The 27,736-nt window shown below is 39.9% G+C and overlaps 1 protein-coding gene across 1 annotated transcript in view; it reads left to right on the top strand.

Moving 5' to 3' along the window:
* Positions 1–203: 203 nt before the first annotated feature.
* Positions 204–27,736, top strand: part of Stmn2 (stathmin 2) — a 46,158-nt gene continuing 18,625 nt past the window's right edge. The window contains exon 1 of the mRNA XM_005066780.3: positions 204–389. Coding sequence (XP_005066837.1) covers positions 371–389 — 19 coding nt within the window. The 5' untranslated portion in view covers positions 204–370. The remainder of the gene's footprint in view (positions 390–27,736) is intronic.

Genomic DNA, 27,736 nt, shown 5'->3' with positions numbered 1-27,736 from the left:
CTAGGCTAAGGCGCCACTCCACTTGGACTGTACTATTGGGTTCGAAAATGGGGGGAGCTTCCAGGCAAGGGCTAATTTCCATTTCAAACTGCATTCTGGTACTTTGTACTCTAGCACCATTGGCCGATCAATATTTAATGCTTGGAGATTCTGACTCTGCGGGAGTCATGTCAGGGGACCCTGGGAGCCAATCTGCTTGAGCTTCTGCGTGATAATTATTCATGGGCTCCTGCCTCTTGCTCTTTCTCTAGCACGGTCCCACTCTGCAGACTCAGTGCCTTACTCAGACTCCTCTCTCGCTCTCTCCGCTGCTACAGCCAGACCCTTCTCCTTTGCCTTCGCCACCGCTCCGCGCGTGCACATCCCTACAATGGCTAAAACAGCAATGGGTAAGAAATCTCGCTTCTCTTTCCCCAGGCTCAATCTGGAGCCCCTCTCTCTCGGGACTCTGAAGACATTAATAGGTATTTTATAAAGGAAAAGACATTTATGATCTACGGGAGCTGGGAAGGTCGGAGGCAGCTCTGGGAGGAGATGAGAGGGCAAGGAGAGAGATCTTTGAAAAGCTAAAGCAAATGATTAATTTTTAAAAGATAGAAGCAGATAAGTTGCCCTCCGATGGATAAGAATTTTATTCTACTTCCATATTTAAAATTAAAACGCCATGGGAGGGGAGGGGGCTACCTTAACTCTCTGCCTTCAGTGAGATGAAGGGACATTTCAGAAAGTGGTTTGTAGTGTCTTATATTCGTTCTGTAGTTTAAAAAGAAAATAGAACGGAAAGGGGGTGAGGTTGGGAGAAAAGAGAAAATGCAAAGTCAAAGCAGTCCCATCCCAGCAGTTTGAGAGATGGGTGGGAACGGGGGAGGGGAGTGGACACATTTAATGGTATTGTCTCTGTTGGAAAAACCGCTAGTCTTGGGGCGCGGTGCGGGGAGGTAAGGGCCAGAGGGGTGGAGTAGGACCTTAGCTCCTTTGTTTTAGGAAGAGGGAGGGGAAGGAGGAGGAGGGCGTGGAGGGCGCGGGTGGGCAGCTGCAGGGGCGGAGAAGCGTGCATGGTGGGGAGGGGTAGAGGGACTGGGCTCCCAAGGCGCTGGGGTGGGGTTTCTTTGTGTGTGGAGCTACGGTCCCCGAGGTGGGGGGGGGCACCTGCAGCGCTGGGCACACTGTGCGGACTGCCCCGCCCTGGACGGAGTCAAGCGGTCCCCACCCCGAGCTAGCTCCGCGCCCTCAGTGGGAAGGGGGCCGGGTGGGAAGCGCAGCGCGACACCAGAGAAGCCAGCCCTGCGGGGACAGAGGAGCCCCGCCACACCCCACGCACTCACTAGCAGTCTGCTTAAGCCAGATACCTGACCGCTAACCTCGGCTGCCCCACCCTGGCCTCATTGTTCTCCCTTAGGGCTAGAAAGAGGGGGGTTAACATGTTTTTCAGAACCACATTAAATAGGGTATTTAGGCATAATAGCAAAAAGAAAAGGGAAAGAAGAAAAAAGGTTAGCCAAACTCCTTGGATCGTTTTTTTGGGGGGAGGGGGTGAAGGGGAGGGAAGCTTAGGGAAACTAGAAGGGTGTACAGAAAAATAATACTGATAAAGATGTGTGAGCATGATATTAAGCAAAAGAGGTCAAGGTCTGTAAGATGAGCCACGTGCAATTTCCATTTTGTGGGTCGGACAGGGCCAATTATTAGTAAATCTTTTGGGCTATGTAAAACCGCAAGAGATTCCAGATGCTGGGCCTACGTTCAGAATAGGTCCTGTGCCTGGCGTGGCCCAAGGGTGTGTAGACTGGGAGGGGCCTGCACCCCAGAGGCGGCTGAAAGGCCCCCTCCCCCAGGCCCGACTGTGGATGCGGAACAGGGAAAAGGATGTGGCCTGGCTCCACCCTGCCCTGCCCCACCCAGTCCGCGGAGCCCAAGAGACTCAGGTTCCAGGCTGGCTGGCCACGAACTTGGGTGGGGTTGCTGAACAGTCAGCAGTCTTGGAACCCCTCTTTCTAGCCCCGTTTTCCAGAACAGCCCCGAATCCCTTAGGGTGTGCAGACACCTGGCCTAGCTCTCTCGGTCGCAGCGCCAAGCCCCTCCCACCTGATAGATGGCTGTGCTGAAAGGCGAGCCCCGCCCGGCCACACAAAGACGCGGCCGCGCCCTGCCAGGCCCTGGACCACAGAGGTGACCCCCTTCTCTGTGGTTCGAAAAGGTGTCCTCGCCCACGCACAGACCCAAGGATCTTTCCCCCAGCCGAAGCCCATGGCCCACTGTGTTCCAGGAAGGAGACCCCCCACTGAGGGTCCTCCAGTGGGGCGTGGCTCGGCCCCACCCCTCACTGCTAGACCGGGAGCAGCGAGCCTGGCTCTCGTGCACGTGGCGATCGCGCTCGTGGAACGTGGCCAGCCCTGCAGCTCTCGCCTTTTGGAACTGGGCGCTCGCCCCCGCAGGACGTCCCAGGAGAGGGTTCTTCTGCGCAGTGTCCTGAGTTACTCCCGCTTGCCACAATTCGCATGTCCAGAGGGGTTCTGATGGGGGTGGAGGGTGATCTTCATGCACTGCACTCCCACCAAGAGGTTTCAGCTGCAGAGGACAGGCTAGTTACTCGTCATCACCAGAACTGTCATTCCAAGTCATCCTGATTATTATTCCAAGATTTACTCTCCCCTTAGTCTCACTTGTTCAAAAAGGATGCTGGTCCCTTTTGATAGGATTAATCCCTTGCCACAAATTCTTCTTGGTCATCTTCACCTGCCTCCGCTCCCTTACCACCCCCAACCCAAAGATGATTTTTGTCTCCTGTTATTCATTTAAGTTTCTATAAAGCAAATATGTTTCGGCTTCCCTCCGCCGTTATGCATGTTCATGAGGCTGCGACGTGTGTGCGGGGTACTTGCTAAGAACAACCTGTGTGCCAAAGATCGCTGAAAAATTCTCCGCGGAGAATTGTTTGTGGTTTCAATGGGCAAAAACTATATACAACTGAGATTATGCCCTCCACAAGAGGGTAGATCTATTTAAATATAGATTTTGCACACGATTTTTATTGTTTTCCCCCAAATCTGCTCTTCAAAGTGCTTTTTTGATACAGTCTCAATTCTACCCAGAAACAAGGATCGTGAAATGGTAACTGCCAGCCAATGAAACTCCCACCCCATATATGACAGGTGCAAAGGTCTTTCTGCCATAATTAGGCTGCACTTCTGAATGTGAAAAGAAACACTACCTCTGCAGTGAGAAAAGTGCCATTTTATTCTGTTTTGATTTGGTTTTTTTCAACACCCCCAACTGCAAAAAAAATGATCAATTAGTCTGTAAGGCTAGAGCTTGTCTCCTGATTCATTGAACAATTAGTGTGTTCTGCATGTTTGTGCTAAATGCATATTGTATCGCCTACAACCGTCTCAAATGGGACTGCAGTATAAATTGATGCCTAAGTAGCTAGAAATAAAAAGCTGAAGATTTTACCAGGGTTTCAAAAAAACTGAAAGAAATAAACGGAGCTTTGTCAATTGATTCCACATATCTAAGTCATACTAGTTAAGTGGGCGGCAGCAAGCGTGGCTGTGACCAGGGAAGCTAGTGGGCAGTCGCTGGCACCATGGTGTGTATCCAGGGCATCTGGTGGTGTTTGCCTGTGCATGTTAAAAGAAAAGGCTATGAAGGAAAGCCTATTTTAAAATGATGGTTAAGACTGAATGCTACGTAATTTTAAAAAATTAAAATCTAGACCTTTGTTTCTTCAAAATTCCTAATGATTTTGCACTGACTTACAGACAGATCTGGGGTATATTTTCTATGAGAAGAGGAGGGAGATATGGGATTTTTGTTGTTGTTGTTAGAACTGTTGCTACTTGCTTAGTCATTTAAAAAATTTTAGCAGGATTTCACTTCTTGTGCTTAAAAGCTTTATTATTACTTTTGGTTTTAAATTTTAATTGCTTATGGACTAAATAGTGATTTAGAAAATAGGCATTAGGTCATTTGGCAAGATATGACTTTCATCAAATTTCTGATTGCCACTGTTGGGAAAAAATGCTGCAAGAAGTTCCATTTTGTGTAGACTCAGGACATGTCCTCCCAGGATATCACAAAAAAAGGCTGGTTCATATACTAAAATAGATTAAAATAGTTGCTTAGTTGTGTGATTATTTAATGATACCTATCAAGCAAGGTTTTTCATAAAACCCAAGTAACTAAGTATAAAATGGAAGGTAAATCCATGTTGAATGCCTTTTCATTAATAAATACAGTATATCTTTAGGGAAATTGCCGTTGTTCTATCCATTGATGTTTTTATTTCCTTAACTGAGATGAATTGTATGTCCATGTCACTCCAGTAGCTAGCTGCTTGCATAAGGCTAGATAAAACTGATCTCAGAGCATGTGGCAGCTAACAGCGTAAACCCAGACTTGGGTGTGGTCAGCCCCACACTGACAGTTAATCCCCAGCTCTCACCTGTTTTCTTTTGTTTGTGGAAAAACACACATTATTGCTACCATGCAATCTGTAAAAATATGTAGAACGTGCTGGTCCAAAAGAAAACACTCAATAGTGATATAAATGCTTCCAGAGAATTTGCTCCCTGATTCTCTCTATCGGAGTCCATGGAGTCTGCACTAACTTTTCACCCCACTAGAGGGCATTCAGTTTCCCTAAGTATGATTTAAGCCTGGCTTCAAACACTAACTACCGGATAAAATCTTTTCTTTTATTGCAATCATTCAATTGTTGATTTAATAAAGTAATGTCATGCTTTACCCTAGTGAGTGAGAAGGGCACGTACATCTCTACAGTGAGATGAGTGATTGTAATCTACAAGTTGGCAGAGCCCGGGATAATTAGTCCCTTATGATCTTTCTTTCTAGTTTCATTACAGCATAATTATTATATCATTTATGTTACTTCTGGGGTTGTATGTGAATAAATGCTAGAAAATGTCAGTAGTAATAACAAAATTATTTAGGAACAGATGTTTTAAATTTGTAAGTAAAGGCATAAATTACAATCATGTTTACTTATTCATTTATTTAAATATGCCCCTTGCTGGGGACAGCTCTAATGTCAGAAGCTGGACCTCCGAGGAAGCTGCAAAGGAAGTAAGTAAAGCAAGCAGAAGAATGTGATCCAGAGGAAACATAGCCAAACTGACCACAACTGCTTTTCCATATTCTTAAAGGACACCTTTTTAAACAAGTCCAGCAGGATTGCCATGTAATTTTTGTGCATTTTCAACAATCATAATTTATAAATGATAATTTATAAGTATATATATTTATAGTTGATGATTCTTGAAAGATGATGGAAAAAATTATTCTTAAAACTTTGGAATAGTTTTATTGATCTAGTAAATAATTGATATCCAGTTTAAGGAAGAAGAAACAAACAAGTATAAACTAATTGTGATGATTATCAAAGTAAACTGTTTCAATGTTCAAGAGAAGGAAAATCCCTTTTATGAACTTTTATACAACTATAGTCTACCTCTGAAGTATTTAATAGTTTCATATTAAGGTGTTTCTCAAACTTTAGCATGGTTTTGATTGCAGTTTCGATTCTCATGGGGTAGGACTGGGTAGAGGTGAGTCTTTAGTTCTGACAACCTGCTAAATGATGCCAATTCTGACCACCAAGCCATCACTGTTACAATACAAAGTTATGATATGCATATATCCCTCATACGAGTCTCCAATATTAGGTCTCAACATCTTTAAATCTGTGGCAATGGATTACAGAATATTTCACTTTCAAACCCATATACATAGGGATTTAATTCCTCTGAGGATTATGTATTCTACGCTATCACTCTTAATTAGACTGTTTCAAATATATTTATATTAAAGGACTCAACAAAAGAACTTCAAGAGCAATTGTGGGAGAAATAAGAGTTTGGCTCTGTGTATACATGTGTCTGTGAATAGAATATAGCTAGTGACACAGTTGAGGGATAATAAATCATATGAGACTACTGTTATTTTCAAATATATGCAAAAGAGAAATTCAACCCAGAACCTTTTGGATGTAGGATAATGAGCAATTTACCAGACAGTTAATTCAGCACATATAGTCCATATGGGAAATGAAATAAAACAAGATTAAACCATACTGAAGTTAGTATTTATGCATAGTTATTACTTACCAGGTTATTCCAACAGAACATTTCATCCTAGATACTACATGAAAAGAAGTATTAAGAATTCACTGAATTGTAAGGCATTTTCTGAGTTATAAATGACCTTATATTGGAAAAAAAGATTAGGTTTTGTATGGTATCACATGCCTGTAATTCCCATCACTTAGGATGTTGGAGTAGGAGGGGTTTAGGTTCAAAGCCAGCCTGGATTACACTGAAAGACACTAATTTAAAACAAATAAGTAAATAATATTTCTTCTTTCTTCTTAAGTCAATAAGGGGCCTCCATTATTCCGAAAGAAAGTTGGCCTAGAAGGGAAAAAAACAGGTCTTCAAGGAATATCATCAAACATTTCATGTCAGTTTACCCATGAAGTGGGTGACAGACCATGAGGACATTGCTACATTTCTGGAAATTCTGTCCTGCAAAAATGATACTAAACACAAAAGTCTCAAATAAAGCATTAAAAACATTATCACAGATAAAAATTGGCCCAGAAGGTAGAATCCAGTGACAGTGTAAAACTGGAGTAAGGTGAGTCTTTGGTTTGCTACTGTTTTCAACAGGTCTTTCTAGGACTCTGGAAGTTGGAAACTTTAGATCACTGGTTCTCAACCTTCCTAATGCTGCAACCCTTTAATGCATTTCCTGGTGTTGTGGTGACCTCCAGCCATTAAAAAAAATCATTACTACTGCATAACTGTTATTTTGCTACTGTCATGAATCATAATGTAAATATCTGATATCCAGGATATCTGATATGTAACCCCAAAGGGATAGAGACCAACAGGTTGAAAACTGCTGCTTTAGATTGTTTCAGTTACCAATAAGTTCACTTTTAGGGGAATTATTTTGTGGGGTAATTTTTTGTTGCTTTAAAGAAAGGAATGATATGACAGCAATACAGAGGTTGTGTGTATTAAATAGTTAATTCCTGGTGGTCATAGAAATAACAGTTGGAGATGACAATTTTTAAACTGAAGGCCTTGAACAAGATTTTATTCCTCTAACCAACAATTTTGCTATAGCTTTGCTTTAAGAATCATTTTCCTGGTAGAGACAAACTGCATCTTTCATTCTTTCCATAGACAGGAATTTAATTTCAATCTTTAGCTTTATGAAAGAATGTTAAATCTAAAAGAAATACAGCCTCGACATATACATTTAATAAAACTATATATTACTGCAGGATTGTCTTACTAGTTCAAAAGGAGACAGATAGGAGAAATCTGTGGAACGGCTCTGACTCCCCTGTGCAAATTTTTAAAATATCTTTAATAAAAGAATCAGGCCTTGTCATTTGTCAAGGAGACATTTGCAGCAGTAAAACCTGTGTTTACAATAGCCCATTTTTATTAGTCATGACTAAATACAATATTTTGTGTACATTTGTTCTTGCAAAACACGTTTATGTCAATTCAAAGGTTAATTAATGCACCCTGGCACTCATCACTGCTAGTCACCGGGAAACAGCCTAAGAGAAGCCCCATACCATGTTACAAAGGAGAGCAGAACAAAATCCTTAAGAGTTTTGCTTTTGTTTTTCATGTACAGTGTTGGTGACCTTAGGGAAATTATAAGTTCCAAAATTTGGCTTTTGACAACAAATAGATAATTATTGTTCTCAACACGTTAAGAATGGTTTGCTTCAATAGTACAATAGTACATTGTCTATGACTGAATCTCATTTTTGCTGGGTCATGCTGCAGTGCCTTCAAGAGTGCCCACTTAGCAATTATCAGAGAAAACGCCCAGGCCCAATGCCCGTGTGTGCTGGAAGCTTCGTTAAAACCTGCTTTTGGGAGAAGCATTAGAAAGACAAAGTAAAACAGAACATGGAGCACAACAGAAGCCAAGCCCCGTGGGAACGAAAACACAGCACTTGAGATCCCAAAAACTACTGCCTGTTCCAGGTGCGAGGGACCTGCAGTGGTTCAAAGATGCGTAGATTAGATAGATGTGGCTTCGACCCTGTTCTGTTCGCCACCTGAGAAGCCCTGAGCAGATTACTCATCGAGTCTACAGTATTAATACAATTCGCACCATTACAAAATAGGGAAATAATGCCTATTTATGCGCTGAGAGAACTAGGTAAGCAACAGAATACTAAAATTTGACAATTTCAAAGGAAATTGGCCACCTTTTCTGATTCCCTGAACCAATCACGAAAGACTAAGTAAAAATAATTTTTAAATTAAACATCTTGATTCTTATGTTAATTTATATACATAATGGCAACTATTGGGGAGTACTTGCAACTTTAGAAATGGTCACTACTCAAGAATTCTTTGTAGCAGAAAGAAGGTTGCTATATGCACAGCTGCCCACATAGTAAATGTCCAAGACAAATCCATTCTGCGCAAGGCCAAATTTTAATAGTTAATGAATTTCATCTAGGTCAAAATACCATAAGCAAAAAAAAGAGTGAATTTTCTTATATTTATTTCTGTCACATTTCCCTGGCATTATTATCTCATCATACTTTAATAATGTAGGTAACAAGAGTAAATTTGAGTCTTCTTGTCTACCCAGAAAGGTTCTCAACGTAAGTTGTCAATTAAATCAATAGAAATTAAAACTAACTCCAAACATATAAGTCTACACTTAGGCCTCCTAAAGAGTAAGAAAGGGGACAATTACAATACACAAACTCTCTCTCTCTGTCTCTCTCTCTCTCTCTCTCTCTCTCTCACACACACACACACACACACACACACACACACGCACACATGCACCCTATCTTTCCTAAAATGCTGTTGACCCATCTGTCTCCCCAGACCCCCATTCTCTTGCCTTCTGTTCAGTCTCCCCACCCTCCAATATCCCTGCTCCCCCACTTCAATTCCCAACATAACTTGCTATTTCTCCTGGTATATAAACAACAGGTTATGTTAATGAACCTTAGTATAGATAACTTGAGAAAAATCTGTACTTATATTTGCAAGTATGTTTCAGGTTGGATATGGCTTTTAATAATCTACAAAAAAAGAACTCAGTATTTTTTCAACTTTATAGGCTATAGAATTCAGATGGTGTACTACTTTCTCATAAACATGGAATAATAAAAAGGAAGAGCTTCTTTCGTGTGGAGGAATACACAAGTGTATGTGCATATACTAACACACTTATGTCCACACACACTCACATGCATACATACATACACACTCACGCATACATGCATATACACATATGCACATACACTCATACGCACACACTCACATGCATACATACACACACACACATATGCAAATACACATTCATACTTGCATGCATGCATGCCACTTGAGAAGGAGCACTGGGCTCTTCTATCTGCCTCTCACGACTGCAAGAATTTTAAAGTGACCCATTTAAATAGATCAAAATTGGAAGCTATTGCTCCTGAGGAAGTCCATAGCTATGATGCTGTTCTATCCAGATTGTTACACATTTTATCACTTTTGATAAACTGTATAACCGTGAAGACACTGATGGAGGCTGATTAGCTAGGAAGTCAAGGTTTCTCATCGCTGCTGTACTCTGTTCCTGAACAAACTGTGGCTGCTTTTCATGCCGATCTCTAACCAGGTTTCTTTGAACTTTCCTTCCTGTGAACTTCTCAAAATTGTCTCATGACCAACTTGGCAGTTAGCCATGTAGTCTCAATATGGCTTTTTTCTTTTCATGTTCCCTATCATTTATTTCTTCACCAGCCAACAGCCTTCCCTCTGCCTTCCTGGCTCTGCACCGTGAAATGCTTTTTCTTTTGTCTCCACATGAGACACTTCTTTTTCTTCTTTTCTACGGCACCTGGGTCTTGTCTGAAGCCAGACACATTCTCTTACTTTTTCTTCACTGTGGCAGCTTTGTTCCCTGCAGGACAACATTGGGCTAATATGCACTGACTCTTGCTATGTCTATTGCTATGACTATGTCAAGAACATTACAAGGATTGTCACCTAACTTTTACAGGTGAGAAAAGTGGAGAAACAAAATTGCTAATTTGAAATAAATTACCATGATCCAGAGCCCATTTAGTTAACCCCAACCTACAGTCTCCTTGGACAGAATAGGGGTTCTGGTTTGTTTGGTGGTTTTGTGGTAAGAGTGAAGTGAGAAATGGAAACACATAGTGAATCGCAAACAAAAAGTTGTGAAAATGGGGGTATCTTGTTGGGAAGTAGCTCATTGAGTAGTTCAGTGAGACGATAATGGGGGAGGATATGATCAAAGTACATATACACATATATGCAACAAAGCAGTAAACAAATATCTTTTAAAGACTAGGAACTGTAAGAATCAAAGTTTCACCTACTTGGTATCTTTATTTCTATTGGTGTGATAAAACAAACCACAATCAAGGCAACTCCAGGGAAGGGTTTGTTCACCTTACAGTTCAACATCACAGTCCATCATAAGGGAAATTAGGAAAGGATCCTAGAAGCAGGAACTAATGCAGGACTATGAGAGAGTGCCACTCATTGGCTTGCTCTTCGTGGCTTACTCAGTCTGCCTTCTTACACCTTCTGGAACCACCCACCCAGGGGTGGCACCACCCCCAGTGAGATGGGCCCACCCACATCAATTATTAATCAAGAAGATGCTCCCACAGGCTTGCCCACAGACTGATCTGCTGGAGAGATTTTCTAAATTGAAGTTCCTTCTTCCCACATGACTCTATGTTGTGTCACGTTGACATAAAACCAGCCAGCACATTTAGCTATAGCCCTTTAAAGTGTCAAAAAATAAAGATCAACTTGACGATGATTAATCTTTATTAGTAATATGTCAACATTTCACTTTCTCAACACATCATCTCAGTCACTACAATAATATTTTATCCCAACCTGTAGACAAACTCATATTTAGAAGGTATGTTATCTAAGATGAACAAACTTGTGTTCAGAAGTTATAAAATGTTATCTAAGATCGCTTAGATCCTTACCTGGAACACAAGTTTTGAATTCCAACCTTTATTTTCTCCATCACTTTAGGGGCCTATTTGCTAACCTCTAGTTATTAGTGAGGGAGTAATAAAGAGAACATATAAATAAACACAGAGGAAATATTTACAAGTGCCCTTTTTCTCCTGACACAATCAGAGGTCACATCAAAGATTCCAGATACCCCATCCTGCAGCATGATGCAAAGCCAGTGAATTTCAAGGGGAAAAGTGAGCTCCATCATGCTCCTACCTCTGGTTATTAACCTCCAGCTAAATTCAGTCTGACAGTCGGCTTACAAACTCAGCAGCTGTTGTTGACACATGAATGGCAGTCCCTCCCTGCTCAGAAACTAAAGGATAAGCATTTGGGGGACATCTGTTAACTACTGAACATGCATACATGCAAGGGAATCCAGAAGACATTAGAAGAGACACCTTCCCTCACTCTCAAAAAATGCATGGTTAAGAAGAAATGAGCAGTAAATGAAGAAAATAGAGGAAAACATGGGCAACTTGGTGGGGAGCAAGCCAGGAAAACAGCTGTTTTCCTGTAAAACTAAGGCACCCCCAAAGCCTTTGCAATAACAACCTTGAAGTTTGATTCTGGTTTTAAGGAAATACACACTTAGCTTTGGGAACTACATGACATTTGCAAATGGTCATCACATCCCACTTGATAGACCTGTCCACTCAACGTATAATAATTTGGCTGAATTTCAAAAATATAAGCTATATTCCAATGAAAACCCTACTTTTGTGAAAAATACTTAGCATAAATAAATCCAGAGTAAATAAAACATAAAGAAGAACAAACATTGTGTCTTTGACTTTATATTTCACCAACTGGTGATATTTATATAGTAGCAAGTTACCATGCCAAATTCTAATTCATATTTATCTATGCAGATCAAATGCGTAATTCTATTTTTATTGTGTTTGTAACCAATGAAAATAGTATTTGCTTCCACAAATAAAGTAAAATCCATAGGCCATTCTAATCTTTCCATCCAGTTACACCAGCATGCAATCTTCATAGTATAAGAATGACTCTCAAAAGAGTTCCAGATGGCATGCAAATGACTTATGTTTTATGGATCACTTTCTGCCTGTGAGGAAGAATATTTGAAGCCAAAAATAGACCTTCCACAGAACATTGAGAAGAGTGGATTTTCTCTGAGAATTTAGCAATTTGAAATCAAAGACATTTTTTGCTTCCTGAAGCATTTGTTGCATTAGATAATATGCTATCACACATAACCATTTTGAAACACAAAGATCCAGAAAGAAAAAATTATAAGACATAAATATGAAAGTTATATTCGTTTTTCTTTAATATGGTGTGTCATAAAATAATTCATCTAACATAAGGTAGATAAAGAATGTCTTTATTTCATAAAACATGAAGTATATGTAATGGGAAAATTACTCCATTTAAAAATCTATTGAGTATTTAAAAACCGACTATGTATGACAGCTAGTAGGATACAGAGGAGTACATCCATGTGTGAAGTCCTGGAACTAGGGAGGGACCCTGTCTTCCAAAAACAAACAAACTCAAGCAAACTCTAAATCTTTATCTGGGTCACATGTGGCACTTGGTATATATGGTGTGATTTGATCTGCATTCAACTCTGAGAAGGCAGATATGCTCAAGGTGTGCAGACCTTTGGGGCTATAGATGTGGCCCATTGGTAGAGAACTTGATCCCAAGAACCAAAAAAGGGAAGAGAGATAAGGAACTTGAAGTTTGAAATTTTCTTAAAACTCATTTTGCACCTCACAGTTTATGTTCTTATCTATAACAAAAAAAATCAATCCAGACCTATATGAACAGCATAATCTCACTTGAAAGAGTGAGAACACATTCCACACATGTATAAAATTAAAAAGAAATGCCATTTTCAGCAAGATTTGTAAGTGGGGACCATGGAAATAGTAACTGTCCATGGCCAGAAGTAGCCTTGAGCAGTACCTGGATTCATCCTCTATCCTGCATGCCCATGAATCCTCCGGTCTTCATCCTCAGAGTTCCCTTCAATTCCCCAGGACAGAGTGCATCATGTGACTCCTTTGAAAGTCTTCCCTAAGTTCTCTGTAGGAGATTATTGACTACAGAGGTCTGCCACTAGGAAAATAAATTATTTTTATTATTCAACACTAAAAACATACATGCAGACTTAAAAACAGGAGAGTCAAATATCAAATAAAAACCACGGGTTTCTTTCACAAGCTTACCTTTCTCTAGTCATCACATCTCTCTCCCATTTGCTTTCCACCCTGTTCCTGCTACTATACTGTTCTAGCAACATACTAACCACCACCTCAAAGCGAGGGAGGATCCCAGGGTGAAGCACAAATGAATGTCGTAGGACCTGATTGCCTTATCTATAATACGAGAGCATCATTACTTAATTTTCTCTGTTGTTTGAAGTTGGGAATGCCATGCCTGGTGGTTTTAACTGCATGAAACCAAGTGTCAACTTGTCAATAATCTATGCCTCTCTCTATCAGTACATTTAAAGTAACTCCTTGAAGTGAATACTTACCAATCTGAGTCAACCAGTTCTTTAAAGAAGGGAGAAAAATGAAGATCCAGTAACCAAAATAAATAAAACTCCTCACAACACATTTCCCGGAGACACAAAGAGAAGTTGATCTTACTGGAATCCTTACTGTTATCTTTCAGGTTAACTGTGCTTAGAAAACCATGTGCAGAAAGGCTACCTTGCTCCTAAGTCTTTTCAGTTGTCCTGTAGTGTATAGATGATTATGTCAAACCATCTGCAGAAAGGCTGCCTTGCTCCTAAGTCTTTTCGGTTCTCCTGCATTGTATAGATGATTATTTCAAGTAAGCCAAATCCAGTCTTCAGCAGCACTCTCCTCTCTGTTCCATGTGCATCATTTACAAACAAAGGCATGATGGTGAGAGTTGGGTACTGAAAGAATAGCAGCCTTATTTTATCAGCACACAGAACCTAACTGCTGACAAAATTGGCCCTTTCTTTAAATGTAAATTATATTTTTCTCACCTTCATTAAGACAAAATTAACAAAATATATATGCATACATGTGATTCAATATGATGCTTTAACATATTTGTACACTGGGAAATGGTTTTTTAAGAAGCCCAACATGTCTTTCAGCCCACACTTACCTTTGAGTGTGTGCTGAGAACATTTGCTTTTGCCAGCTATACAATTCTTTATGATAAAATTCCTGAAATCATTTGTAAAACAAGATAGTTATAACCTTTGACAGCATCCATATTTCCTGCTTGTGTCTGTTCATATGTGCTTTCATTGTGTTCTAAAATAGCATAAAGTATAGACATCACTGTAGCTGCCAGACTCATAGGACTCGCTTTCATTCAGAAAGATCTTTTCTGTCTGTTGTGCTTTGTTTGCATAAACATGACATACATGCATAAACACTTAGCACACACTTTTTCAATGACTGACTAGGGTAAACTGTAATGAGTGTGACTTGGAGATCCAGCCACTAGGACACTATTGAGTAGATTCTGTGTACAGGGCATTTTACACAGTGTCAATGGAGACCTTAGTGTTCCTCTTATGTTTGGAGAAACAGGCAAAATTTGATCCCCACATAAAGCTTCTGTGGCTTGTGCCTGAAATAGTTACCTTCTATTAATCACAAGTATCTACAATTTAAATACCACTACCCAGGCAAGAATTCTATTTGGCGGAAACATCACAAGTATCATTTGGCAATAATACCAAATTAAAACACTTTTATTCACAGTTGATATCAACACCAGTATACATGGCATAGATCTTTTTTGATGTTGAGACAGATCTCACTACACAGCCCTGACTGGTCTGGAACTCTCTGGGTAGATCAGACTGGCCTCAACCTCACAGAAATCTACCTGCCTCTGCCCCGAGTGCTGGAATTAAAGACATGCACCACCACACCTGACTATAGCATAGATTTTTTTCCCCAAATAAGGATTTCAAGTACAAACACCTATAAAATCTGTGTACTAAATGCCCAAACCTGAGGGAAATAAATCACAAAGTGAATTTTTTACCAAGGAAAAATAAAACAGAAAGTTCTAGTCTATCTTCAGCAGATACACTTTTCTCTGGCTTTCCCCTGGTTTCTTTGTGAAAGCATATCTCAAGGCAGAGATTTTTAAAGATATTACTCAGAACTAGCTCTTGTAAACCATGCTGGCCTTGAACTCACAAAGATCCACAAGCCTCTGAATCCCAAGTGCTGGCATTAAAGACATGTACCGTCACCACCTGATATACTCAGAACTAAAACAGTGACATGAAGCCATTCAAATGTATTGATACTTTCTACCAGTTCATGTAGAGGTTTACATGCAAGAACTTCTAGAAATATACATTGGACTTTCAAGAAATGTTCAAATGGATAGCAGAAATAAGTCAGAATACAACTACAAGAGCTTTGTAGCACAAGCTGCTGTAGAACCCCCCCCTTAATTTGATTGAATTTTTCCCCAGAGTTCTACAAGGATTAGCATATCTCTTTATCCAAAGATGGTCACTACTTCCTAGCAGTTTGTAGGGATTAAGGTGAGAGGAATCCTTCTCCAGTGCTCACAATTAGGTGTGGTGATAAAAAATCTTGACACATAAGCAGAATAAAGTGCTTCTAAGATTTCTTTAAGTCACAGTGTAGCTTTGCCTTCGTGGACCTTAAGATCTTTCATTGGAGGACATTTAAGGAACAACTTCCTCCCCCCATGGACAAAATTTACTTTAAACTGTGAGGTTCCCAGGTGACACAGTTTACTGTTTCCTCTGTGGGTTAAGGGCTGATTCTCATCAGTCCATTTCTTCCCCTTGTCACTATTGCTTGTGCCAAGAATTTACTGAATTAAAATTTAAGATCTTCAGGTGCTTTTGTAAATGCCAGTGAGAAGTTATTACTGCTTTGGCTCTCTTAAAAGTCCCTTTGTTTGATGAGAGAACTTTGAGAACTGGAATGCCTTGACTAGTCAACATATGAGTTCTTTCAGAACCTCTCTGGCTTTGGAGACTGTAATTCCTGGGGATAGAAATGGGTAGAATGAAAGAGGACTGAATCTAAGCTAACACTAAAACTGATTAACATTACATCATCCCAGCAGAAATATCTGGAAACATTACCTCATATCAATGTTTTTCTAAGATGTTAAAACTGACCTTTAAATTTGGATATTATTTGGTTTTCCTTTTCAGTGTTAGATCTTCAGTTACATATTCATCAATAAAACTATTTTAATATTCCCAATTTAAATTAATGTTATATGTAAGAAGAACCTTAAGCAAACTCACACTAGTCTATTTCTTTGTGTGTGTGGTGTAGTGTGGTATATGTACCTGTTATAGTGGTTAGTGCATCTGTGCATGTAAGTATGTATGCACATGTGTGTGTACATGCACGTGGAGGCCAAGGGCCAATGTCATGTGTCTTCCATGGTTAGGTTCCACATTTATTTTTGAGACAGAGCCTCCGGGTGAAACTCATCAATTGGGCTCAGCTGCCTGGCTGAGTGGGCTTCAGGGGTGTACCTGTCTTACACACACACACACACACACACACAAACACAAACACAAACACATACACACACATGCACGCATGTACACACATGCAATCACACACACAAACACACATACACACACGCATGTGCACACATGCAAGCACACACAAACACACACACGTACACACATGCAAGCACACACACATACACACACAAACACACAAACACATACACGCACACACATACACACACAAACACACATACACACATGCATGTGCACACACGCAAGCACACACAAACACATACACACATGTACACACATGCAAGCACACACACACAAACACATATACACACATTTACACACATGCAAGCACACACACATACACAAAAACACACACATATACATGCACACACATGCAATCACACACATGCAAGCACACACACAAACACATACACACACACACACACACACACACATGCCTGATAGTTAAGTTACAGATGTAAGCACTGCAGATCTAAACTAGCATCCTCAAGCTTATACAGTAGATGTTTCACCAACTAAAGCGTCTCCTCAAGCCCTATCTATTTTGTCTTTAAACACTGCAGGGAGCATCTAAATCTTAAATAATGCCTTGGGTGTGTAGCTCAGTGGGCACTGGCCTTGCCTAGCCTGAACTAAACTTTGGATCAGATCCTTAATACCACATAAACTGGACATGGTGGCACATGCCAGTAACCCAGGAATTTGAAAGACAGGGGCAAGAGGATCAGAGGCTCAATATTATCTTTGGCTGCAAAGTTCAAGGAATGCCTAGGATACATGAGACTCTGTCTTAAAAACAAATCAGCAAATAATAATTAAATAATTAAATAAACTTAGATAAAGTGGTGCATCTGAGTGAAAAGTAAATGATTTGACCTTGACTTAGTGGGCCACTGAAAAAACTGTTGAACACACACGGCATGGACCCAATGTAGTTAAGGCAAGCAGCAGGAGCTGAAATGTGCAAAATGCGGGGATTTTAAAATAGTCTCTCTCTCTCTCTCTCACACACACACACACACACACACACACACACACACACACACAAACCCTACTACCAGATAGCTGATTCCTAGCTATGAGAAGACCTGAGTAAGGAGGGAAATGCGCTGTTAGTGACTGTTTGTAACAGTCAGGGCTGTGAGTCTCAGGTCTTTTCAGAACCAGCTAGCAGAGAGCAGTGTTTTTTTCTCATTATCTATTGTCATGAGTCGAACATGGTAGCAGACATCTTTAATTCTAGCCCTCTGGAGGCAGAGGCAGGAGGATCTCTAAGACCAGCCTTATCTACATAGTGAGACTCCACCTCAAAGGAGAAAAAATCAATGAAGTAGATGTTTGGAACAAGCTGCAGAGACTGTAAGGGAAACGGGGTCCCTAGTTAAGTACTAAAGATATTTTTGCATGGAAATGACAGTGTCATTCTTTTTTAAGGCAGTGTTTTGTCACTGCTTATATAAATTGATAAGTCTCAGCCAAAGAAGTTTTGCTCTTTCTATTAGAAGGAAACCAGGCCATCCAATTGCCATAAAACACAGTGCAAGAGTCCTTGATTTTACATTCTGTGGTGCCTCATTTTGTCCTTTGCCCCCAGAGACCTTCCTAAAGAAATTGGAATCCAAATTCAGGTTGAATCCAAAGGGACTGTTTAGGGCTTCCCAAGAAACCCTCCCTACTAGACTGACATGATCACACCCAAAACAAGGTCAAGGATGATCCAGGAAGTGTGCAGGCTGACGCTGGGTGCTCGTCAGCCAGCCTGGGGCCAGGGCCAGCTATCCAGTCCTCTGAGTGACCGTGCCCTTAACGTCATTGAGAACAAAGAGTAAAGATTGGGGACTTCTGGGTTCTGACCTCTGGCTCTTCTTCTTAACTCAAAGCTCAGTTTTCTTTGTGGATCTCACTTCAACACCCTTGAAAATGGGGGAGCTCCAGTCTAGACATGGTGGCCACATCTTGGTACTGCCTCAAGGAGGTGATGGGGCAGACTTGGCTGACATCCTAGGGGAGGCCTTATCCTCTCTGAGTAGCAGATGGGAGGTGGGATGGGGGAAAAGGTGAGAGAGTGGGAGGAGGAGAGAGAGGGGAAACTGGGATTGGTATGTAAAAAATATTTATAAATAAATAAATAACAAAGAAAATGCTAGAGCTCATGCTTAGCTCTCTGTCTATGAAGTGATAGAGGGAAAGGAAAAGGCTCTTATTAAATGGCCCTATGGGTATTGTGTTCTTGTGAACTGAATTCTTGCAAAGCAAGCCATCATTAAAAATAAAATACTGGTGGTCCAACAAGGTGCCCAAATATATCCTTGTGTCAGATGTTTACAGCATCATTATTCACAACAGCCCAAAAGTGGAAACAGCCTACATGTCCATCAACAAATAAGTGGAAAAATGAAATATAGCATGTTCTTATTAAAGTATTATTCACATACATATGTATATGTATTAAAAGCACTATGCTAAATGAAAGACATATACAGAATAATTAATATTATGTGCTTCGTTTTTTAAACATGTACTTATTTATTTGTGTGTACACATACATGCCACAGCAGGCATGCAGAGGTCAGAAAACAACTTGTGGGGGTTGACTGTCTCCATAGTGAAAGAGGACTCAGATCATAACAGGTGTCAGGTCAGTATCTTTACTTGTTGAGCCATCTTAACAGCTCTAGCCTCACTTTTATAAGAGACCTAGAATATAAAGATATAAAATAGAACAGAAGATACCAGGGGCTTGGGTAAAAGGAAAGGGGAATGAGTGTTAATGGGCACAGAATTGTGCTTGAGATGATTAAAAAAAAGCCAGGAAATGAACAGTGGTAATGTGTATGTAGCATTGTTAATCATATACCTAAAAATGGTTAAAATGATAAATTTTGTGCTATGTATATTTTACTACAGTAAATTGTTTATTAAATCCTAAAAAAATAAATAAATAAAATACTGGCCATCCAGCCGGGCGTTGGTGGCGCATGCCTTTAATCCCAGCACTTGGGAGGCAGAGGCAGGCGGATCTCTGTGAGTTCGAGGCCAGCCTGGTCTACAAGAGCTAGTTCCAGGACAGCCTCCAAAGCCACTGAGAAACCCTGTCTCGAAAAAAACAAAAAGAAATACTGGCCATCCATTTATTGTAGCTGGTGGCCTCTATATGTTTTATAATCGTTGCAAAATAATTTACCACATAAGACCAATAAAATGTTAGTTAGGAGGGAAATGAAAGTCAGTGTACCAGGACACAGACAAGCATCCAGTAAGTATATGCAAATAAATATTTCTCTCTTTTAGACATTTATCACAAACTCTGGGCTCTAAACTCATGCTTCCAAATACAATTTAACTATATATGCACTGTGCTTTAAGAAGAAATATTTTTAAAGCAGATATTGTCTACTAACGTAATATGTTAACACTTGAAATTTCCAGAACTGTCTTTCATCTGTTAGCAAGAAGTCTAAGACATATTACTCCTTTTTGTCACTAAATATTAGTCAAAACTAAGGGCTCAGATAAAATGTTGCCCAGGATGAATATCCAGGAAGAATTTATATAATGCTGCCAATTCCAAATTATATAACAACAAAATCATATGTATGAAATGGCATATTAATGGTTACTCCCACATAAGCCAAATGAAGTGGAAAATTGAAAATTTTTAAGCCATTTACTTCTAATTGTTTGGGTCTTTAAAAAATAATGGAGTATAACATCATGAATTATGTATATTATTTTCTACTTAAAGGAAGACACATACACAGTTAAGATGTATTTGAAAGCACAAGTAAAGATTAGAGATTTTGGTGTATGGTTTAGAAATCTTTATATGCTCATGTTTCATTTTCTAAGGTAAACTAATCTCCTTGATGCTTTAATCTAAGATTAAAGCAGATTACTAACTCCATGTACCCTTTTGAGAAATTGTTCTTGAAGTTTCCAGCCATTTCTATACCAGTATTTTATACCCATAGACAATCCGTTCATCAATAAGTGTTGCATTGTCTTTTGGTAAAAATATCCAGTCATCCCTCTGTTTTGGTATCCCTAGAGTCAATCACAAATTGAAAATATTTAAACAAAAAGGTCTCTGTACTGAACACATGCACACGAATAAATCATATCAGTATTCCCTGGGCCATAGACCTAACAAATATTTACCATATCATGATTGCTAAATTATTAGATATGCAAATAATAAAGAGATGGTATAAAGTATACAAAAATATGCACATAAATATGTGACAGTATACAGGCTATATATGCATATATGCATGCAATACAATTAGTGAAAAACAGGCCATGAAGCTGAGAGAGCAAGGATAGGTATGTTGGGATGAGGGTTGCAGGGAAGAAATGGAAGAAAGAAACGTTGTGATTATATTATGATCTCAAAAATGAAACAAATCATCCTGGAGGTAACTGGCAAATACTATACCCTTTCTTTTTTTTTTTTTTTGAGAACCACAGATCCTAATATCTGCAGGGGATCCCAAAACCATTCCTCTGTGCATACAGAGGCCTGGGCAGCTGTATTTCTAGCTGTGTGCTCAATGGTTTATATGTGGGAAGTATGTGAGGAAATGCCAAAGGCTTATGACTTTTATTTTACTAATTTCTCGTGGGAAATATGTGGCTGATGAAACTGCCTAAGCAAGCTGCTGGAAAGGTAAGACTGGGTGTGAAGGTCAGGGGTGAAGCACTTGCTGAGCAGGCACGAAGTCTTGAGTTCAACACCAGCACCAGAGAGACAGGACTGAGAGAGGGATGGGGGTAGGGACCTAGAAAACAATTGACTGGGAGATGAACAGCATCAAGCAGTATTTAAGGAGGGAAAGAGTCAGACAGACAAATATGAAAACCAAGCATCGCTCTTCCAAATCCATCAGAATTCACAGAACTGATCCTACATCTCTGAGCCTTTTCTTCACCTATAAATTGGACTATTACTGGACCTTTCTCAGCATTACTGACATGGTTAAACACGAAAATGCCTACCAATGCCTTAGTTCATTGTGCTCAGCAAAGCATCTGTTACCATTACTCGTGGTTCATTGTGGCCATTTGGAATAATGGAAAAAGTATAATTAGTGTTCATGCATCATTAGGCTAAGAGACTATTACTATATAATTATTATAATTTGTGTGGTCTGAATTTTAAATGAATTCAAGAGACAAATGCACTTATTTGTAAATATTAATAGTTAATAGCTAAGCCAACCATCCCACCACAGAAAGGGATATATGGAATTACCTATTAACTCACCCATCCTTACAAAGATGAATTCAGTTCTGCCTGGTCTTGAGGTATGGTAAAGTATTTACATACACTGACTCCAAAATTCAAGAAAAAAAATGATTGTCAATTCAATGGATGTAATACCAATAGTGAAATCGTAAGCATGTTTCTTGTAGCACTTGGTATTTTCTGGGGAGTCCTTTGTTGTTACTTTTAAAAAATGTTCCAATTATTTATATTTCAGAACATCAACCCACACACAATTCTTATCCAAGCAAACCCATCGCATGAGCTTCAGTTTAGTTACATTTTGCATGGAAATTCTCCTTTGACCACTGTCTACAGAGACCTTTTCCCCTTCCTTCTGTGTTATTGTAGACCTCTGTCTCAAACTCTGTTATTTCCTAGCAATGTTTTCATGAAGTTTTGTGCTCCTTCTTTGTTCCCTCTGTACTGCACATTTCCTAAGCTACGTCACGCCACGTCACCTCCTGAACTTTCTTTGTTTTTTTCACGTGTCTCCTGCATAAAGGAGCAATAAAGAGGACTTTCCTTAAAAGAGGGGAGAGGATTTGGTGAGATGGCTTAATAGGTAAAAGTGTTTGTTGTGCAAGTTCAAATCCCCATAATCCCTGTAAAGTCCAGACACCATAACACTTGCACACATTATAATCCCAGTTCTCCTGTGAGGAGATAGGAGATGGACACAAGAGATTCCCCAGAAATTCAGAAGCCAGCTAGCCTGGCATAGTTGGTGGAAAAATAAACAGGAAATCCAGTCTCAAACAAGGTGAAAGATGAAGACGGACACCAGGTGGTGTCTTCTGACCTACACACACACACACACACACACACACACACACACACACACACACACACCACAGTCTGCACACTGGCTTTCACACAAAACAAGAACAGAAAGAAAGGGAAGGAAGGGAGGGAGGGAGGAAGAGAGAGAAGGAGGGAGGAGGAGGAAGAAGGAAGGCAGGCAGAAAGGTTTTCACGAAATAACTTCTTTCAATGTATTTAGTGATTTCCTACTTCTAAATTGATAATGAAGGCTACCTGGGAGGCTTTTAACACTGAAAGAGACCATTACCAACATACATAAACTGGAACTGCGGAGACAAACCAGGACTTGTGACCAATGACACATTGTCACCTCATTAACTTCTCAAAATCTTTCTCAGTGGCTGGGACAGTTGTCTCAGTGATTAAGAACACTCACTGCTCTTCCAGAGAACCCAAATTCAGTTCCCAGGACCCACATCAGACAGCTCACAACTGTCTGGAATTCCATTGACTCCAGGAGATCTGGTGCCTCTGACCTTCACAGCCAACTGTACCCACATGCTCATGCCTACATGAGAATACACATTATCTACACATGCACATGCCTACATGAGAATACACATTATCTACCCATGCACATGCCTACATGAGAATACACATTGTCTACACATGCTCATGCCTACATGAGAATACACATTATCTACATATGCTCATGCCTAAATGAGAATACACATTATCTACACATGCACATGCCTACATGAGAATACACATTGTCTACACATGCTCACGCCTACATGAGAATACACATTGTCTACACATGCTCATGCCTACATGAGAATACACATTATCTACACATGCTCATGCCTACATGAGAATACACATTATCTATGCATGCTCATGCCTACATGAGAATACACATCTACACATAATTAAAAATAATAAAAATAATTTTAGTTTAAAAATAGCTCACAGAAGACTCCTACAGATAACCTGAAGACTCAATTCCCAGGCTTAACTTTCTTTTAACCTACCTGCTTATTCATGATACTATGATATTCTGGCATAGACCACCATGCATAATCATGTTCCTAATGTAAGCATAATGCATGAAGGGAACAAAAGCTCATGGGTCTTACCCAAAATCCTTGAACAGAATAAACACCCAGGAAGACCTACTCTCAGGGCAGATGTCTAGAAGCCCAGTTGAGTGTACCTATAAAAAGGCTGCCCCTGGAGTGCAGAGAAGACCATCCAAAATACAAGAAGAGGGAGCAGGCCAAATCTAATGCGGTCCTACATGTTGTCACTTCTGAACCCATTTACAAATCAACAAAATAAATCCATCTTTTCTTCTTTATGTTCTTAAAAACAAGTCAATCCTATTTAGCAGGAAGGGGAGAAGTCTGAGACAAGGTCTCCCAGGCTGGCCTAAAAGGCATGGCGATCCTCCTACATCAGGCTCCTGAGTGCTAAGGTACACGCTTGAGCAATCATATCTGATTACCACTGTTCAGTCTCCACACTCCAGGTCTACTGTCTCTCGTCACCATATGACACCCAGTACACACGCTTAAAGAGGAATTTCAGAAAAACAACAGGTGATGGTCAGTACATCCTGGGCAGTACCTTTCTTAAACCTTAACGGAGTGGTCTGTATTTTTGTTCACAGAGGTTTGGAAACTCTGGCTACAAAGTCCTTCTTTGTCACTCACCTTATGACAGCAGGCTGAGGGTTCTTCACAGCTTCTCTAAATCACATCTGCACTCATGTGTTCTTTCCTGTTTCCATCTGGCTTAGTCCTCTCTATAGCCACACCCTGCCTCCCTAACCCAGAAACAGCAATGGTCTTCTATGTCTGTGTACTTCTAGACTGTCTCACAGAAACACCCGCCCACAGATGGTGAGCCTAAGTACTTGTTAATGGAAATTTATTTAAAGTCACTGACCAGGACAACTATAATTTATTGAGCAACCACTTTCTGATCTCTCCAGAACTATTACCTAAATTGTTTTGTCGATGAGTAGGACACCGTGTGTACCTTCAAAGGATGTATAGTTTAACTAACAAAAACTATATGTTCAAAAACAGTATCAAAAGACCCTAAACAGTGAGATATCATAAGCCCACTGGAAACCATGAGAAACACCATAAGAGAAGGGATACTTAGAAGAGGGGACCTAACTTAAGAGCAACTTTGAGGGAGATCTAGATGAGCAAATAGAATCCAGGGGGTGATGCTACCTGCTGAAAGTTCAGGCACAGGCACTATGGAAATTGATGAAATTATTACTGAAACTGGTGATGTTGGCACATGCCTATAATTCCAGAGGCAGAGGCAGGTGGATGTATGAGTTCAAGTTCAGCCTACTCTATACATTGAGATCTAGGTCATCCAAAGCTACATAGAGAGACTTTGTAGGGTCACTGTTAAAGAAATCATTCACAGAGCTCAGTTACATTTTCCCCAGACCACCAGGACAGCACTAAACCAATATTTCAGTCGGTGTTTTAGCCCTGGCCAACACAATGGATATGATTTTATAAAGCTCTAGAGACTAGGGATCTGTGAGCTGGTAGCAGCATGGTGGGGCTCTATGGTATAGTTCTATTTCAAGAAGCAGACAATGTTGTTTTTCTTTTGTGTTTTCCCAGAAGAAAGAGATGAATCCAACTCTCTTGCCCCTTACAAGGGCTCTAGACTCACTCATGAAGACTTGGACTTAATATCTGGTCCTCAAGGGTGCTATATCTAAGTATCACCAAATTAGGAGTTGAAGTTCTCCTCTGACTTTGGGGACAGAGGATAGAAACCATTCAGTTATTAGCATAAATTACTGTTCATTATACATAGGGCTCCCCATGTGTCAGCCATAGGCAATCTGTACACACTTCACTAGCTAGGAGAGCTTACTGAAAATTACTGGTGTTCATTACTGAGTCACTAATGACAGACATGAAGAGTGACTAGTATAAAACTTATGTCTTCTAGAGCTTTAACTTAATATTGCTTTATGGGCTGGAAAATCTTTTAGTTTTGTGTTTAGACTACTTTTTGGTAAAATTTGGATCTACAATGTGCCTATGGTATGCAGTCATCCTTCGGTACGCATGGAAATCACTTCCAGGGCCCCCTGGGGATATAAAATCTAGAGATGTTCAACTCCCTTATTTAAAATGGTATAGTATTTGTCTAGAACTCATACATATTCTCTCCTTACTTCAAGGAATGTATTGATTACCCAATACAATGTAAGCACTGTGCAAATGATCATTATACTTTTAAGTAATAAGAGAAACATTTATATATCTATTCAACACAAAGCAGCTTTGAATGATACTGATCTAATACTGAGTTCATAGTTAGTACACACTGTTTTTATTTCAAATATGTTCAATATGAGACTGGTTGAATTCATGGGTATAGAATCCAAAGATGTGGAGGGATACTTCATTTTACAAAGTGTTTGAGTACCATACTGTATTTGTTCACAAAAAAGTAACAATCCTAACATACAAAGCCTGGCTATATTATTTTCAGTCAGTTTATATAATGTATTAAGGCATCAAATACACTATTCTCTGGTAGAAATTATGATTCACAAAGAGCATCTATGTGAAAACCTTAGATATTTTAAGTGACTAACCAAGTAAAGAAACAAGACTAAGAAATATAGTTCAACCTTCTAAAATTGAAAAAATGTAATAAAATCTCAAAATGGGTATTGTCAAAAATGTCCATTGCACAGAGCAAATTGTGCTTTTCATTTTTAGGAAATAAACTAGCAGAGATTTCTTCAGCAATGATCTGGGTGTGCTAGTTAAACTATGGAATTGACAGTGTTTATCTTTGTGTGTGGTTGGAGCTTACTCTCAGACACACAACCCTGAGGCCCCTGGACTTCATTCTAAAAGTAGACCTGGATGTCTCCTTGACAGCTTTGGTAGAGATCATTCTACTGCCTTTTATCCAGGGGACCCATCTTTGTCATCAGTCAAAAATAACCTTGGCTTCTGTGGGACTCAGTTTCCTTGCTTACAAGATCAGTAGTTGAGTAGATGGACTATAGATTTAAAATATCTTTAAAACTTCTTAGTCAGTCTCCTGACTATGGCATTTCATCTGCAAAAGTCAGGCAGGGGAACGCACAGTTGAATTACAAAAAAGATAATGTGGTTTTAGGCTAGACTACATTCATAGTTACTCTCAACGACATGTGGTCACAGTCCAAGTGTAAAACATCTGTTGGATCTGCTTCCTGCTCACCAATACATCATGTATCTGTCAATAGTGTCTAAATTCATTGTTTAGGAATTCCTTCTTCCCCTAAGGTCTAGATACTGTCCATTGGATATTTAAAAGAACCCAGTGATTATTAAAAGAGCTCACCAACTCACAGATGTTATATATGAGGTTACATTGTGAGACCATAGACATCCATTTCCATATCACAAGCTGCTATACACTATACTCATCATTTCTCTGCCATTTTCTTTAATTAATTTCATTAATTAAATAACCACCAAAAATGGTGGTGTCCCACCCTCTCGTTCTAATTCTGTTGTCTGGAAACATTTGTCCTGGTGCTAGCCATGAAATGCTCGCCAGGTCTACCAGAGCAGTAGTATTAGAGGAGAAAGGAAAATGGAATGGAGAGGAGGAAGAAGGAGGGAGACCAGGACAGGCTAACCTACACCTTCTCTGTGAGGCTGGTACCCATACTTTGTTTCAGAGGGAGGGAGGTCCTGATCAGATCTCAGCATCTGGGAAGAAGGTGAGATAAGAAGGTGCATTTGGGGATTAAGAGAAAACAGCAACAAAGGTCCCTGGAGAATGTAGCTGCTTAACAACTCTCTAGATGAGTTTGCGACTATCCCCAAATGAATAGTGGTGATGCAGGATGAACCCCCGAGAATCCTAACTTGTATGAAGAAGACTCACACATGTGTTAATTAGCCCCGTCTCTGCTAATTTCCTCTGTTTCCTTTTTCACTGTTTTTACTGTCTTCCTTCCTGCTGGATCTCAAGTTCTTTTTTTTTTTTAAACCTACTTTACTTTCACTTTTTATTTAACCTACTATAATATGCACTTCACATCCTCTATAGGGA

This window comes from Mesocricetus auratus, unplaced genomic scaffold (assembly GCF_017639785.1).
Source record: "Mesocricetus auratus isolate SY011 unplaced genomic scaffold, BCM_Maur_2.0 Super-Scaffold_6730, whole genome shotgun sequence".
Lineage (NCBI taxonomy): Eukaryota > Metazoa > Chordata > Mammalia > Rodentia > Cricetidae > Mesocricetus > Mesocricetus auratus.
The sequence above is the reverse complement of the archived record's forward strand: the minus strand, read 5'-3'. Positions and strand labels throughout refer to the sequence as shown.